The sequence below is a fragment of the Pocillopora damicornis genome, chromosome 1, assembly GCF_964200805.1.
Source record: "Pocillopora damicornis chromosome 1, jaPocDami1.2, whole genome shotgun sequence".
Classification (NCBI taxonomy): domain Eukaryota; kingdom Metazoa; phylum Cnidaria; class Anthozoa; order Scleractinia; family Pocilloporidae; genus Pocillopora; species Pocillopora damicornis.
Genome location: NC_142670.1, coordinates 35,313,583 through 35,331,101, shown reverse-complemented (window position 1 = coordinate 35,331,101; position 17,519 = coordinate 35,313,583). Strand labels below are relative to the sequence as shown.

At 35.9% G+C, this 17,519-nt stretch overlaps 1 protein-coding gene across 1 annotated transcript; it reads right to left on the bottom strand.

The window, feature by feature from the left end:
* Positions 1 to 329: 329 nt before the first annotated feature.
* Positions 330 to 16,437, bottom strand: LOC149053521 (G protein-coupled receptor GRL101-like). The gene is made up of 16 exons (XM_089183201.1): positions 16,313 to 16,437; positions 7,984 to 8,055; positions 7,088 to 7,159; positions 6,495 to 6,566; positions 6,247 to 6,318; positions 5,825 to 5,896; positions 5,257 to 5,328; positions 4,100 to 5,096; positions 3,761 to 3,842; positions 3,082 to 3,144; positions 2,866 to 2,946; positions 1,996 to 2,040; positions 1,540 to 1,590; positions 1,087 to 1,140; positions 901 to 963; positions 330 to 361 (listed from the first exon to the last, which is right to left on the bottom strand). Exons 1-16 carry the CDS (start codon positions 16,435 to 16,437, stop codon positions 330 to 332), a joined length of 2,025 nt encoding a protein of 674 aa, XP_089039327.1.
* Positions 16,438 to 17,519: the final 1,082 nt, after the last annotated feature.

Genomic DNA, 17,519 nt, shown 5'->3' with positions numbered 1-17,519 from the left:
AAAATTCGTAAGTGACTTTGAAAAAAGACAAACAGCATATCATAGCAATAAAAAAAACAGACTTCCTTCTTCATCTCCAATAACTTCAATCATTACAGTTGCGGTGAAATCTCAAATTTGAAATTGGTTTGAATTAGCCAAGGATTTAAAAAATTTAGCATAGAGTTCACCCTACATCTCAAATATTAAACGTATTCTATAAGATTAGAAAGATGCATGTAACAAAACAAAAACATTTAGAGGGATTTGTTTTCCACAACCCTTTAGTCAGCGGCATTCAGTATTAAAGCAGACGTAATAAGCATTTACCTTGGTTCGAAGACAAAGAACTAAAGTCTGGTATCAAACACCTCTTCTTCCCCTGGATGGAATACGAAAAGAGATTGAAATACAATGCGTTCATTTTCTTTTAAGCGATAGAATAATAATCTTCACAAACACAGAAAAGAGGGCTGCCACTAATCAAAGCTCATTAAAATTTTGCATGTCTGTGTTGAGGTGTTTTGAAAACTGAGGTACACAACATCAAAGTAACCATGTCCTTTCAATGAGCTGGGGTAAGAGGCGGCTATGTTTTCTGTATCTGGGAAAATTATTTCTGTATCCATAAAAAACCCAAACAAACAAACTAGTAAAACGGCTTCATAAATTCATAAATGTTTGATTTTAGCATTGTATAAAAAGTAATGGCTCTTCGTTACAAGGAGGTATAATAATGCCCAAGTGGTGTGGTTTTTTTGTTTTTTTCTCAATGAAGTCACCTCCCGATATGAATTACGACCTTTCCACTAAGCACTTCAAGTGATCTTCAGCCAATTGAGTGGACTGATTATGCATCACCTTATAAAGCATGTGTGGACCAATTTGAATCTATCTCTTCTGATTTATAAAAAATGTTACCTTCCTCTGTGACAACCATGTCAGGCTCAGGCGCCTTCTCTTCTTCTTCCGCTTTTTTAGCTCCTTTAAAAAATGATTTATTTGATACGAAAAAAGTTAGTATACAGTCATTAAATTTTGCGTTTGTACTTAGGAGTTAAAATCATTAATGGTTAGTGACCAATAAAAACCCGTTATCTCCTTTACCTTTACTGGGCACTGAAATCTCTTCAACCTCCACCTGCTCCTCAGATTTACCAGCTGTGTGAAATCAGATTTATTATTAAAAGTTACGTTAGTTACATTTAAAACGCAACTAAGTCTTAAGTCTTTGACGACAACAAACTTTCCAATAAGACTTTTTTAAATTCATCTACCCATTAGGTTTAGTAACTGAGAAAGGGTTTTGTACCTTACCGGAAATAGAGACCGACAAGCTGCTCTCGTAAATTTTTTCGTGTGACAGACTTAGAATCGTGATTTGATTGATGATTAAGCGTTAACATGATAACCCCAGTCTTATTGGTGTGACATACAAAACCATGCAATCAAGTATACCAAGTGAGCCAGCTTGATAGCACCAGCCACTATTCGCTGTTTTTTTTTTGGAGTTACGAAATTTCCGAAAAAAAAAGAAATGAAAATTGAAAAGGTGTTTACCTTCCACAGTCTTTGTAGTGGCTGGTCTGATGTGAAAATCCTCCTGATAATCTGTGTTAAGGAACAAGTAGAGTGAAATGTTTCATGATACTTATGGTTCATGTGTTATTCTGCAATAAATATCTCTACAAATTTTATTTTAGGTACGTCAGAATTTCAGATGTATTCAATTATTTATTGATTTATGAAATAACACTGAGTTACAAAGTTCACATTTAAATCTGAAAGTTAATTTGGGCACATGAAAACAGTTGCTGAAATAATACCTCTGCTAAATACAGTTGTTAACACGCATTACCTTTTTTCATTTTGGCGATTCCTATGACCGTTTGTAAAAAGCAATTTGCAGTTGAAGTCACATTGGGCAACTGTGACTTTTGCAGTACTAATACTTCTCTTAAATCAAGCGGTTGTCTACGCCTTCTTTTTATATTTCTTTCATAAATAAATTTTTACCTGAGGAAGATGGATTCGCATCCCCTCTACAGGCTTGTTCAATTGCTGTCAACAGAGCAAAGAATTATCTTTCTTCATACAATATAAGTGAAAACTGGAAACAATGAAAGATCATTGTCAATATATATGTATCATTTATTCACTACAACCGTGTCATATAGGAGACGATGGTATCTTCCGTCCATAATACACTGTACAGGTTACCAATGTAAAGGGATGGGGATCTCATGAGTGGAGGTCTTAAAAAGTACATATGGCAATTTATCACCAGAATGTCTGGAGGTAACTTATCAACCAAAAGTAATATAACCTAATTTCGTCACGTTATTGTCATATGGGAAACCATTCCTTAATCTATCCTTTCTCAAAATGCACCTACAGAAATTATCAGAGCAGAAAAGGAATGCTATGGTTTCTATAGGTATTTCAATTTGAGAGGACTAATATTTGCTAGGTTAATTGATTAAACTATACATACCTGCCAAGGGAGTTGGATTGCAAAGTCAATTACAGCTATATCGTTCGCATCAAAACTCTTATACTTATTAACTGACCTGGTTGCGGTGCAGGCAATTCAGGGGCTTCCACTTCTGGGGTTTCGTTGTGTTCCAATACCTGCATTTCAATTTGCTCTCCTACGGGAAAGAACATGAAAAAAAGGAATTAATATCTATCCTTTCTTAAAATGCACCTACAGAAATTATCAGAGCAGAAAAGGAATGCTATAGTTTCTATAGGTATTTCAATTTGAGAGAACTAATATTTGTTAGGTTAATTGATTAAACTATACATACCTGCCGAGAGTTTTGGATTGCAAAGTCAATTACAGCTTTATCGTTAGCATCAAAACTCTTATTTTTCTTAACTGACCTGGTTGCGGTGCAGGCAATTCAGGGGCTTCCACTTCTGGGATTTCGTTGTGTTCCAATGCCTGCATTTCAATTTGCTCTCCTACAGGAAAGACAATGAAAAAAGGAATTGAGTATAGAAAAGAGAAAGGAAATAAAAGTATCATACAGAGAACCCTACAAAGGCGTGGAGGAGATATTTCGTATGTGACTACACTAAGAAGCACTCTATTTTTACCCTCTTCGACGTTAGCATGTTCATCTCCATTTCCAATCTGTCCCTGCTGATCATTATCTGCTTCTTTCATATGAAAAAGTAACACCAATTTAAAACTTAATGGCCATTGTCAGGTTTATATTAAAAAGGCATTCTACAATTCAGAATCTTAACCTTATGATTTAAGACAGAAGTATAGCAATTCATACTTTGAGAATTGTTTGCCAAATGAGTTTTTAATAGCATGCTATTTTAAAAATTTATCGCAAATGGCATCCATCTGTCTCAATGTTCCCTAATAGTTTAGTTTTAGAGATACTAACCTTCAAAAATCGAACTGAAAGCATGATTTCCATCATTAAAAATGATGATTTAATGCATTGATGCCCTCTCTATTTAGGATCACTCTTGTTTTCTCTTTTACGTCTGCTACAACTTTACATATTGTAAGTTGTACATTTGTGGTTTCAATAATTTGCTCAGTTTCTTTTTCGAAAAAAAAATAAATGTGTTTTCTACGATTTCATGCCAGTTCTACCCTATTCCCCCTTGAACGCCTTGGAGTAATAATCACATAAGTTACTTAGAGAAAACTGGGTTGCTCATACTCAATTTGATAAAAGTTAAAGTTTCTTCATATCAAGGTTTGAAATATAATTACTGTTATCATGGTATTTTTCAATGGAACTTAAAACTGTACCTTCTTGATTTTGTCCTCTGCTGAAAATAGATCGAACATTGGACCACAACTTCCTCAGTTTTGCTTTCAACACAGGTTGAACCTAGACATTCAAAATATATTGAATAGTTTACCTAAAGACTTTCAAGTAACGTATTTAGAAGTCACATTGGTCTCTATTGCTAAAGTCAACGGCGGAGAAGCTAAAAAAATCTGTCCGATCATTTACTTTTTCATGCTTGTTTTGATGTCAATCGTTACAATTACAAAATTGAGTTGCCAGCCTGCTCTGACACGAAACCAAATTTGAACATAACGGTAGGTACTATTCCAAAGTAACAAAAAAGAGAAACATGTTACCTGTGGAGTAGAAAGCGTATACAGCAATGGGTTGATGGCTGAATTTATCGGCAGAGCGAACACTGCAATCCACACTGCCAGATCACCAGGTGGATCAAATGTTTTCTCGACGTGGGAACGGATGCCAATAGTAATGATTGGCATCCAACACAAGAAATCGGTCAGAATAATGAAGAAGACTCTTTTGGCAAGTGCTCTTTCTCTTTTGGCCTGAGCACTTTGTGCTCTTGCTCGTATTTCACGAACAGTTCCATGTGCACCAAGCCGTCTGCTTGACGACCATGATTTCCACAAGATGGCAATATAAGCAACCATGATGAAGATGAATAAGGAAAAATTCAAAACGATAAAGATGGAAGTGGAGTATTCCCAGCCTTCTTGTAATTCAGGGGAAAGCTGCAGGGGCAGGCACACTACATTATTGCCGTAATACCTCTCACTGAAATAGTGCATTCCGGACAAGGGAAGGAATGCCATAACGCCTCCCACCAGCCAGATAACCACGCACATTATACGGGTCTGCCTTGGGGCAATTTTTGCAAAGGTGTAAGGAAACACGATGTTCTTGAGTCTGTCCACTGCGATCAGAGAAATCATCATCACTGACACTTCACTTGAAAAGACAGACATGGCACCATTGAAATGGCAAAACCACCCGGTGCGCCACTCATAGTCATGCAGGTAGTATTCCCCTGACCATTGCAGGTCTTTTATACCTATAATGATGAGGTATATCCCCATGATGCCGTCAGATACACCCAGATTCACCAACATGATAGACTGGACCACATTGCTATCAGGGTAGAAATACTGCCACCCAACTACGAATAAAGACCCTAACAACGAGAGCAGACCGATAATCCAAAGACTTCTCCTTGGAGCATGGTGGCGGAACATGGAGTGGCAGCTTGCGAAGTTATCATTGAATACATATTCGCAATCAGAATCCTGCCTGAAAAGATCGAGATGGCAACACATCAAGTTGGTGTCCAAGGTTCTAAAAAATTCGAAAAAAGAAGAAGAAAAAGAAAAAATATCATTTCATTATGGCATCTTTGAAAGCCATTAATAATCATTAATTAATTAACAACATAGACTATTGTTAAAATGTTTTTTTGAAGGGGTGAGTGAAGGAAAGGATCGTTATGGGGTCTTACACTCTGATGATGTGCGTCAAATGCCTGAAAAAACCTTTGGGGAGCTCAGCCATCAGGTTGTAATGCATGAACCTGTAATTTCAAATAATCATGATGTGAACATTAAGTTGGTTTATATCATAATTAACCGAACAAATGAATCTGATTCACCCCAAAAAGTGAATTTTCAAGAATAAAATTCATCAAGCTAATGTTAATGTTAACTGTCCAAAAAGTAAAAATAAAGAACCCTAGCTGAGGATCTTTAATACGGACCCTAGCATGATATTTTCTCAACGATTTTTCAAGTCTGATCATTTAGCCTAAGATAAGTCTCATCTTGCTTTCTTGGAAACTTTTGATGGCTACTGATTTTATGAACGTGGCAGCCCCTTCGTTTGAGTTTGTTCGGTGTATAAAATTTTCTTTCCGGACTCATCCAGGGAAATATTGCTTTGGTATATCAAAGTTATTTTCAAAAATTACAATTCACGAGTCTTTTCTTTGACTACAACAAAATCAAAAGAATACTTGCCCACAAGCTAACCGATTTCAATATATGAACATCTTTCATTTGCAGTGAACTTACAAAAATCGCAATTCGTGGGCATAGTTAAAAGTCGTGCTGGTAACGTTTTGTATCCTATTGCCGAAGATATTGCTGAAACGAAGAACGTAACCATTTACAATTACGTCCTAAACGGGGACTTGCAGTTGTCATATTTCTTATCCTATAGATTTAAATGGACTTTTCGTTTAAACTACACAGATCTCCAAAATGTTTCTTTTTTTTTCTTTAATATCCACCTTTGGTTATGTAAATAGGCACATTTTTAGTGCAACATGAACTCGAACAACATTGTTTCGCTGAGCAAGGTAACTTGCATCATGTCTGTCCTACATCATGTTAAATTTTTGGACTAAAATGTCAGATTTTGAACGCTTGGATCATGTTCATTCCATCACCTCAAATATTGTATAATTATTTTGTATGTTATTAACTGTACTCACAGAGCTTTGAGGTTTTTGAGGCCCTTGAAAATTTTGTCAGGCAGAGCCTCGATTTTGTTCTCTGAGGGATATCTTGAACAGGTGAGATGGATAATGAAATAAATATTAAAATACAGTTAGTAACATAATATGATTGAGTAAGGCAACTTTTTTCGAGCGATATGGAGTTAACATTAAAATGATATTACTGTATACGGTGTGCGATTCAGATCATCATGAAAAAAGTTTTCAGTTCCAAATGTACTCACAAATCGAACAGCTCCACCAAGCCCTGGAACTGATCTTCATGAAGCTTCTCAATTTTGTTGTAGTCCATTTTCCTGAAGAGCATCATGGGCAGTTTAGACTGAAATAAGCTCACGTGGGAGTGATATTTTTAAAACCTGCTTTTTTAAAGGTAACTTCTGTAGTTAAGGCAGGGAATGGCGATGTTTTCCAGTAAAATAACTCCCAATTTTTATATCTTAATCTTCAAAGAACACACTAGACACATCTCTAATGATCTTAAGATTAAGCACAAAAACTCTCAAGTTTATTCCCATGGGCCTCAAACAAGGACTGTTGTTTAAAGCTGAATTTGAAAAAAATCATTATTATTGGTTCACTTCCTATTACAAATTACAACATTAGTGCTGAGGTAGTTTGATCTTGCAATACGACAAATGCTTAGATATTGACAACTCGGATAACAAGGAAACAAAAAAACGTTTGCCTCCAGAAGTAAATTATAAAGTAAGTTGTCATTAACTAGGACGCTATTTTAGTCACCAAGTCTGTTATATGCAAGAAAATCCTTTAAGATTAACTTATAATCTTTTGTGCCGATATAAATGTTACTTACAGAAATTCTACCGCTGTAATGTTCGCGAAAATGTACGGCGGCAGATTTCCAAGCTCATTGTTTGATAAATCCCTGAAAATAATCGTTACCACAGCTACAAAGATTTTACCCATGATAGAACTACCAAACTCTCAGAAAATGTCGGGTACTTTACTGTGCGGTTGCTTTCCCTTTTCAGTTTATATATTTATACATATTCCCACGAAAAAAAGATGATGTTTTAAATTCCAGCTCAAGAAGATCCTAGCACAATTTGCTTGCTAAGAACACTAAGATAAAAAAATATGTTTACTTTTTTTCGGGAAAACATGAAGTGAAACAGCTCCTTTTTATACAAAATCGAAAAACAGGTCAATCAAGGAAATATCCATCCCCAGCTGGGGAGAAAAATTAAAACTGCAATAAAACAAAAAACAGAAAACAAAGAAGCCAAAAAAAAAGAAAAAAACCTGGTACAAAAAAACAAAACAAATTGCAACCCTACCTGCAGCAGAAAAATGAAATCCAAATGCAAAAAAATTTTTCCATTGCAACTATTATTATTGTTATTATTATTATAATCATTATCATCATCATTATTACTATTATCATCATTGCTATTATCATCATCATCAGCCGTTCGTCAATAGTTTATCATATTTTGAAAGCGAGTACTTTATCCTGCGGAAAACAAATCTGGGAGTTGTTAATGTTCCTATTTAAACAAAAGCTTTTAAACTTTTACACCTTCAAATACCTTAACATTACTAACCAAAGCACAACAACTACATAAAATAGCATCCTCTACTTCAACTAATCAGATTTACAAATACAATCTGGAAAACGTCATGATGATTATGATCATTAATTTTAGTTCTTCACAATTATCTCCTAGGTTAAATAACTATTTCCCTTACAGATGAGTCAGATCGGAAAGACTGTTAAAAAGTCCGTCTGGTAGACTCTTCAACTTGTTATTTGACAGAAGGCTGATAGGAATGACGAGACAAAAGAAAATGCGTATTTATAAAGTCTGCCATCAGAAATTTCTAAGTAAAAATACATAAAGATAGAGAAAGATGTTTTTCGTCTTGTCACGAGCATGGAATAAAGAAAAAAGTCTTTGTGGCTCAGTGGCCCAGCATCGGAGCGCGGAATCCGAAGGTCTGAGGTTCGATTCCTCATGGGAACTCAGAAGTTTTTCTTTGTCCTACACTTGTGACGAGACGAAAAACACCTTTCTCTATTTCTTTACTGAGATCAAACTTACCATCTCTCTTATTCTATTTACCATACAAAAAGATGCCGATCATCAGAACCAACCAAAGAGCAGTACGTAGTCATATACATGCAATGTTTTGTTTTATGGTACAGAGAATATTCAAGACTCACTTCATTCATTTAGTTTAGTCAATATCTATAACAAAAAAGCAATTAGAGGCTCCTAACAACTTGAAATTTGCCTATACACCGAACTCTTTCCCCAACATAGACAATGGCTGCCTCTTATGTGTCAATAAAGAGATCATTAAGCTCGTGATCTTAAAAAATTTCCAACATGATTCAAAACAGAGAAAGATGTCCCATGAAAACAACTCTGAAATTCATAACATGCATGAATTTCTTTAATGTATGTATGATCGTTGTAACTAAAACTGTCAAATCATCAACATAAACATAATATAGGATGATTCAATTTTAATTTCTGTGTTATCGGTGCAGACGGGAAGATTTTAAATCATTTTCTTGTTATGTGTTTTAATTCGTGAAGGGAAAGAAAATTATAATACTGGCTGGATCTGTGTAAAAACATACAAGCAATCACGAGCTGTAATTTTACAAAAGAGAAGAAAATTTTGATCAGTGTTGGAACACTATATGCAGTTATTGAGTTAAAACAAGGGGAAAACTTGAATTAACTTACAGCCTTCTCAAGGTTTTTAGATCTTGGAATAAATCAGGAGGCAATTCAGTGAAGTTGTTGTCTTGCAACCATCTGTGTTGAAATTTGAAAAAAAGATGATCTGTATGGCAAAATCGATTCAGTTTTATTAAAACAGTTATTACCGCCTTGTCCTATGATCACTGAGGGGAAGGGAAGAAAAGAGAAAAGAAAAAATGAAATGGAAAAACAAGTACAGACAAGGCGGTAGGAAAGGGTAATGCTGCTGCGTTATGAAAACAGTTTTTCTTCGATAGCTGCATAATTTGATGCACAACAAAGAAAATAACCACATATTACCTCTAACTATACAATAAAACAAAATCGGATGCAATGCAGTACAAAGACTACGATTCAGCATTTTACCATTTCAATAACAATAAAAACTTAACCAAACGACGACTGTTCCCAAACTCGATGCAGTGCTATAAAATCAAAACAGTTTTTCTCAGCTCTGAAATTTTAATACGTGCAAAGTACTTTGCGTCAGAAGAGAAAGCCTTGAATGTCTCGTGTGACTTTGGTCAGAATCGAGACCCTTTGGCAAATTCACAGTTTGAATAATTATTTTCAAAACTTTTTTTAGTGTTGTTTGTTTATCTGTCTCTGTTTTATTTTCACAACATGATTTAGCAGATCACGATATGTCCTGACCAGCCAAGGTAATTCATAAATTTTATCATCCATAATTTCGTTTTTAGGATAAGGAATTCCTTACACAACAGTATTGATACATTAACTTACAGTTCCTTCAGCATTGTCAATTTTTTGAAGGCACCTCCATTCAATGCTTTCATATCGTTGTCGTTCAGGCGTCTGCGTTATTTACCATATAAACTGATCAATATTTTTAAGATCCTCAAGACGTTTATCTGTTTAAGTGGCGATATTATTGAAACCTTTTAAGGATGTTGTCGAAGACAGTTAAGGATGTTTTGGAATGTGAGCTAAAGTCGGTATCGGTGTCATTGAGTGAATAGTTGTATGTGCTAACTTTATACGTAATACTCATCCTACAACATCAGCATATAATTACATTTGACTTAGATAACGAATTTTTTTAATGATAGAAATTGAAATGATGTTTTTATTTAATGAAGGCACCTCGTGATGCCTGTTATACAGAGATTGAAATATCACAAACGGTTAGTCGTGGAAAAGATCCAGAACGCAACAGTCGATGTATGATCTTCGTGATGTTTGATATTAATTTTTAATTTGCGAAGCAAAACGAATGATCTGATAAATTTAATAAAACAACGACAACAACAAAAAGCAGTTGGAGGCCTTTACAACTGTTGTGCAACTGATCTGCGAAAGTTGACCAGTTGTATTAATTGTAGGTTAATTTCTTTTGTTCTTAAATAGCTTCATATTATGAATACAAGATTTGCACATTTTTTAATCTTATTAATGCTTGCATTGCATGACTCAGACTCGATTTTGGATTGTCTTTTCACAAAGATTAGATTAAAATTTAGGAGACATGGTTCGCACAGAAAAAAAAAAAAAGTGTTACTGACAGTTGGATTAGCCGTGTGTTCTTGTCGAAGATTCCTGGAGGTGGGTGGTGCAATTTTATTTCAGACATAAGCCTGTAGATTAAACGAAAATTTAGTAAAGCATAGTACAGAGCTTGGATGCTTATAAAGTAATAAAACAGATGACCAGTAGAATAAACTCAGTTTTGAAACGCAGCCTAAGGATAGTGTAGATAACTCAAACTGGTAATTATTGATATTTTTTTTTACCGTGAGACAATTTCTTTCAAAATCAAAATGGTGCAGTTATGCACATGTGTTTTAATATTCTCACTTGTCAATACGAGCAAGTTTTTTTTCTTTCATACGTATCCTAATACATTTACGTGCCCTTTGACGGAGGAACAGGCTATTCATGAGGCCTCTATCACAATTCGCTAGCTACACCGGTCTCGCTGCCATCTTTCGAACCTTATCCCATGATAGATGAACTGAAGCGGGCTTCATTTATTTTTTCGGAGGCTCTTCGATGATATGATAATTCGTAGTTTCCCCGTTCCTTTCGGAATCTGTTGCTTCGAAAAAATATATAAAATTTTATCTTTCCTAATTCCTCGATTACATCACTGAAGTTTCCTCCTCAAAAGATTCCAAAAGTTCTTACGATATCTTGTCTACACTATTGTGTATTTTGTTCTTATTTTCTCAAGAAACAAGTTTTATTTTGACCTGCAGATGAAAGTCAAGTACAAAACTGATCTTCGAAGGCGCAATTGTGCAGTTGCACCTTGCCTGCAGGGATCACTGCTTTGCTCGATTTTCATCAGCAAAATTTATTTCCTTACAAATTATGATAAGATTCTTCCATGGAAAAGAAGAACCCTCTAAAATGTGCCTGGTCCCAACGAGTAGCCTCTAAGCTCAGTTGATAGAAGCACCCTACCAATTTCGGGGTGGCATGGGTTCGAATCCCGTTGAAGCCTGAATTTTTCTTCAGGTTTCTCAATTTCTGAAATTATGTAAATTCCACTTCAACTACGAGTATCATTGTTCAATTACTTTTATTGCATACTCTGTCTCATCCTAATGTCACCATATGATCTGTTAGTCTCAGCGTACAATCATAATATCAGAGAGAATTTTTTTTGTTTTTCAAGCTAAAAATGGAACCCAAACAGGTCACGTAATAGTGAGTGAGTGAGTTTTAAACTATGAAGACAAATATCTTTTGATGACCTCAATAGGGGAAAAAATCTACTTACAGCAAATTCAATTTTGTATTTGTAGCAAAAATGTCAGATGGCAAATTCTTCAACGGGTTATTAGACAAGTCTCTAAAAATTAAAAAGAAGAATTATTAGAAGTGCAACTAGGAACTTTTTAATATTGACCTTTTTTATGCCGTCAGTTTGGGATTGTCAAGTAAAATATCTCTATGGATAAAGGTTTGTCATATTCAAACCATACTCAATAAATGAATTAATAGAGGAATACAGAAATGAATGTTTAGCCTATCAAACGCTTGTCGCAAAATTTCACTCAATTTACGTGAAAGACCTACACTTTACGTTTACCCACAGTTAATCCCTTAGGAATTACAGGATTATGATTACAAATATAGATATTGACTCTGAGTCTACCAAATAAAACGTCGTACTTCTGCCTATTCTAAAAGATTAAATATATAGTAAGTAATGATACAGATTAACATGGATTCCGTGCCACAAATATAATAAAAGGAAAATGGATTGCAAAATTGTGGCGGTTTTTTAGACTGAGTTATCGAGAGTTAAAACTCTGTCGGCGATGACGCTTGAGGCAAGTGGCGAGGCAGGCAGCAAATACAAAGAGCAAGAATGGTCTATAAGTCTCGGCGTGGTTGAGCTCCAGATTATTTATGATTTAAATTTGAAAAGCGAGAAACTGCGCATAACCTAAGAGACTAAGAATAAACTAAATGTTCCTTTGCAGCGCACAAACTACTACAAATTAAAACAGCTTTAGCTATAGTGGCGCCACTCTTTGGAATAGACTTCCTCGTGACATAAGATAAGCAGAGTCCCTTGGGTTATATATGTATCTATCTTACCTAACTATCTGTCTCTCTCTCTATCTATCTCAAGTTTCGAGAAACCCTGATTAACTCTCCATCTAGATGAGTTGGTTGGTTCGTGATCAGTTGATTCTTGATGAGATTGATTCCGCTCGAACTTTTTGGACCTAAAATAATTTCGCTTTCGACGAACCTGTCGGTTTCCCGGTGCGACGCACAGATTTCTCGCAGTCCTCATTCACAGTTTTAGATACCACCTGAGCGTTGTCAACTGTCGTTTGTACTTCCTGAATTTCGGTAGACTTGTTGCGTACAGAATCTATCAGCGATTTCTTGAAATCAGCACTTACACGGCCTCCAAATTGTACCACCTAAGTGCTATGATAAAAATTCATCGCGAACATCTCTGCTGATATTCGGATGTCCTGATAAAAATACATGTAGACGGTCGCTGTCGAGGGGCCATTTACGTAGTTTGTGTCTGGCATAAATAACGTTTACCTTGTTTAAACAGATTGTCGTTTTATCGACTTGCAACCTGCATTCAAAAGCGATAATCACATCCTCTGGATCAAATGCACAGTGAATAGGACTCTTAGAGAGCCTAATTGAGAGACTCGAATAAATAATATCGTGTCTTGTTGTCCCTCCTCTTCTTTTCCCTTACGTACGTACGCTACATGTAAGTAATACAGGTCTCACCGGTGAGTACTTTTGACCTTTAGAGCTTAGAATACAGTCACATTGCGACAACTTTGACGCAACAAGGTGCAACTCGGATGCTAGGATAAATTAGTAACCTGCTTACTTAAAATTTGACCAGACTTTGCTTGATTTGTCACATAGTGGGTAGAGAATTTGTAATGTTGCTTCATCGATGGTCTTTTGTTTATCTTCGGCGTAACTTACTAACTCATCCTTTTCAGCAGATTCAAAATCAAGCACGATTGAACGAAACAACGAGACGCCCTTCCCTTTGGGTAACAAAAATAGGCCTCTAGTGGCCATTTATCTTCCCCCTCTCCTCCCCTCTTTCTTATCTCGATATTTCAAAGAAAAATTTTACTGATAAATACTTGAATGGATTACTAAATCTTAATTATTAATGATTAATCTGATTTTTTGGGGTAAATAATCACCAAATAATTAAAAATTATATTTCTCCAGCTTAGCTTTTTACATTGGGGGCTGACGGGTCTACTAAGGCCAATATATCAAACAAAAATTCAAATCTGTGACTTTGGCGACAAAGTCTAATTATTGCAATGTTTTAAATCCCACTGTCCGTGAAGTTATCTGTTTATGTCCGCTTGTATTCCCTTTTAAAGGTCAGTAGATTTAAAGATATAAAGAATAGTCTTTACTTTTTGACCTTTGAATAGTCTTTACTTTTTGACCTTTTGAACAGCTCTAAAAGAGGTTAGTGGACAAACTGTGCCCGTCCAAAGTTAGACAACACACGTTCAACTTGGAATCTCATCTCGTTGGCTTAAAACGAGATAACTTTGGACTTCGAATTCCTATAGTAACTACATGCCTAATACGAACGAATGACTAAACGGTGCGGAACAAACTAAATACTCCAGAACGTTTTTGATTCCCTTCCTTTGAAAGGTAAACATCGTGTGTGACGAGCGAGTACTTCTGCCTATCATACCACAAAGATACAGCAATAGCCAAATTAAAGAGTGTCCCACTGATTATTGACCTGACCTTGTTTCAATGTGTTGCATGGAGTTTAGAGATCGACGCTGTGTAATGTTTCGTCATTGTATAGATATCTTTATCTGATTTAGTGGATTTTCTGTAAAATGAACTATGCCAGTTTGTGACCAAGGAAGCTTATCATGAGAAAACTTGTAAAAGGCCAAAGTTAGGAGTGTAGGATTTGACTAGGAGATTATCTTATAAAATAAATAAATAAATAAATAAATAAACAAATAAAACGAATAGAAAGGAAATTCTAGTTCATAACAGTATCTTCAGAACACACCAACTTCGGAATACACGTCACAAGTTTTCTTAGATAATTTGTATTTCGAGCAAAATTTAAAGATTTTATAAATGGGAATGGCATGTAGTGTTCTGCAGAAGTGAGGACAGGAAGCTATCACAGGGGTAGGCGGGTGGAGTCCATGGGTGCATTTGCCCTACATTCTTATCCCGTTGTACTTTCAGGAGAAATAAAGTCTAAGTTTACGAAAATAGGACATTCCTATTTCGTGGCTGATTTCATTTGGAGCCAAGACATCGCTGTTCGTATGTCCTTGTATTTTTTACCGATGCGCGATGGATTTGTGACACGTTCCTTACACAGAAATAAGACTGACTTCATACTTACAGATTTCTCAGCTGGGTATTGTTACTGAAAATGCCTGATGGTAAATTCTTCAACTGGTTGTTGTCCAACGTCCTACCAAAAGTAATAGAAAAAGGTGTTGATCACAATAGGAAGAAACTATGTATTCTTGAAAATGTCGTATTTTTTTCATGCTCTGATCTGCTAACAAATTCATATTGTCCACGAAGCATTGCCTTCTTTTCAGTTATAGATAAGGAGACCTAAGGTAGCATTACGAATTATAACCTAGTTCAAAATTAATTGAGACTTCTTAGTTTCTTTTTGTCAAGCACTGAAAACAACTGAATTCTCTACAAATGCATTTTCTCCCTCCTTTCATCACCCATTGTTGTAGTACAAAAGGCTTGACATTACACACTGTCATTCAGAATAGTCTTCATCATAAGCCAGGCGACATTGATTGCAGGGAGGGAAAGGGTAAGGTACCAAGACAAAAAATATCTGGATAGTTCTATTTAGGTTTACATACAGTGTCTTCACTTGTACCAGCACAAATGATAACCCCATGTTCACACTTATTTTGCTAGTCAAAGTATAGATGTAAAGTCCATTTCTGTTTAAAGTAGCTTGTTTAAAGTTTCAAATTCCTGTAGGTAAATCCCTTAGATTGTTCTGGTTTAGACCTCTAATACAAGAAAACAAATCAATGCATTGATTAAGTGAAAGTGTCTACATGTAAATGAATAATGTGTGTTACGATTGAAGAAGGATTGTTGTCGGTCTGAGCGCACTGTTGTAGAAAAGAGAGATAGAGAAATCTTTGTCAATCACTCAAAGCCAAATATTTGTCACTTCACCTATTTGTCGACCGAACACCGACAGATCGTAGCACTGCTGATTTTACCGGAATATCTGTTTTAGTGGAAATTGTTTTGTTTTAGGTGTTGAAAAAACTTTCTTCAGTACTGTCCGGTCACATCTGTTTTGATACAATCCTGCGCGCAGCGAAAAACATTTGCACGGCATAACAAAACAGGCATAATAAGGTTTGAAGATACGCTCGTTTTGTATTCCAAAATTAATTTGTCCCCATTTTAGGGCACTGGAAAGCAAAAATGTGAATAAGTACTGGGGATGTTGCATTCTCCAGCAATGTTCTTAGAAAGTAAGTTCAACGACGTTTTAAGCCGAACTGAGGTAAAAGCGGCGTAGCATGCCTTTGACTGTATCTGAGGAACTCCGCCAATTGACCAAATCAGACACCTTCTCACTGACGAATTCCTCTTGATAATCTCGTGAGCCTATCACCGCTCTTAAATGGTTCCTTCCTTCCATTGTTACAATAATATCTGTTATTTTAAAAACTTCTTTCACACTTTCTTTCTTGCCCGGCTTAGCGTCAATTCATCACTTCTAGTCGTTTGGGAAGAAGCCAAAATCTGGACCCAGGGTACTCAACGTGTCTCACCATCTCTTAATATCTGTAGAGGAGCCTATCCCACCCGCATCATCGGCAAACGAACACTGCTTTGCGGTGGACACCACCTGTAGACTCGTGATAAGAGGCCAGATATTAGGAGCATAAAGAGCCATAGCGATTGAATCGCCCTGTGTGGTCCCTTCTGCTCTGTGACAGAATCTCTTTACCGCCGGTGATAAGTTAATACTTGTCTCCAAATCTTGGTCACGAAGGTGGTTGCAATTTTTACCTTTCTTTTTATTGGTTTTGTAATCAATCTTTTGAGCATCACCACGCGCATATAAAAGCTGCGTTAACACCCCTTTAAAGTTGTTTTCTCTTTGATTTCAGAACGAATATGTGAGTACCTTTGTTTTTTGTTTAGGTTACGTTTCATAGTTATGGGCAAAGATTACAAAAGAACACGAGGTCCTGAAACGTATCCGCTGATAAACTCGTTTTGTTTAAGATTCGTTGTTTTTTCTTTGGTTTTCCATATTAATACCTAAAACAATACATTCAAAGGGTAAAATTTTATTCAGTCATGTAGTGTAGTTCTTATAATGGACCAATCTCCTTTGTTATGGGCTTATCCCCGCGAAATGAAAGCAAACAATGGAATTTGAAAATGCCACCATTTTACCTCGATAGTTACACTATAAAAGTATTGTCGTTCCCATTCCTTTACGCTCCTTAAAAATTCCTCGCTTGTTACAAGCATGTCCGCTCATTTTGCTGCTATGGTTACTCTGTGTTCATTTGAGCATAAACAAAAGAGAACACTATAAGCATATTTACTATTTAGCCCCGAGCCTTCGAAAAAAAGAACGTTTTAAAAACATTGGAAAGTTAGGGATTGGTTATAAGATCTTTCTTATTTCATGGAAAATAATATCTTATGATTGATTATGTGCCGCGCGCAAAATCTATCATTGACGGAAAAATAAGATGGGTTTTCTCTTATTTCAAAGGGATTTCAAACGGGAGAACTTGAACAGATTTCAATTCCGTGGAAGGTGATCTAATATTTGGTAACAAAGTCACATGTCCAAGAACCGATGTCTTTTCAGAAATAGATAACGAGGCCTAGGCTAGCGTTACGAATTAAAATCTGGCTCAAAACTAATTGAGACTTCTTGGCCTTTTTTTTTAGCACTAAAAACAACTGAAGCCTTACATATGCCTTTTCTCCCTCCTTTCATTACCCAGCGATGCA

Excerpts from the sequence above, each read along its gene's own strand:
- LOC149053521 (XM_089183201.1), bottom strand. The coding sequence starts at position 16,437 with ATGGCTCTTTATGCTCCTAATATCTGGCCTCTTATCACGAGTCTACAG. Across the intron at positions 5,897-6,246 it reads CTCAAAAACCTCAAAGCTCT|CAATATCTTCGGCAATAGGA; the intron begins GTGAGTACAGTT and ends TCTTCGTTTCAG. Across the intron at positions 3,145-3,760 it reads CAGAGGACAAAATCAAGAAG|AAGCAGATAATGATCAGCAG; the intron begins GTACAGTTTTAA and ends TTCATATGAAAG.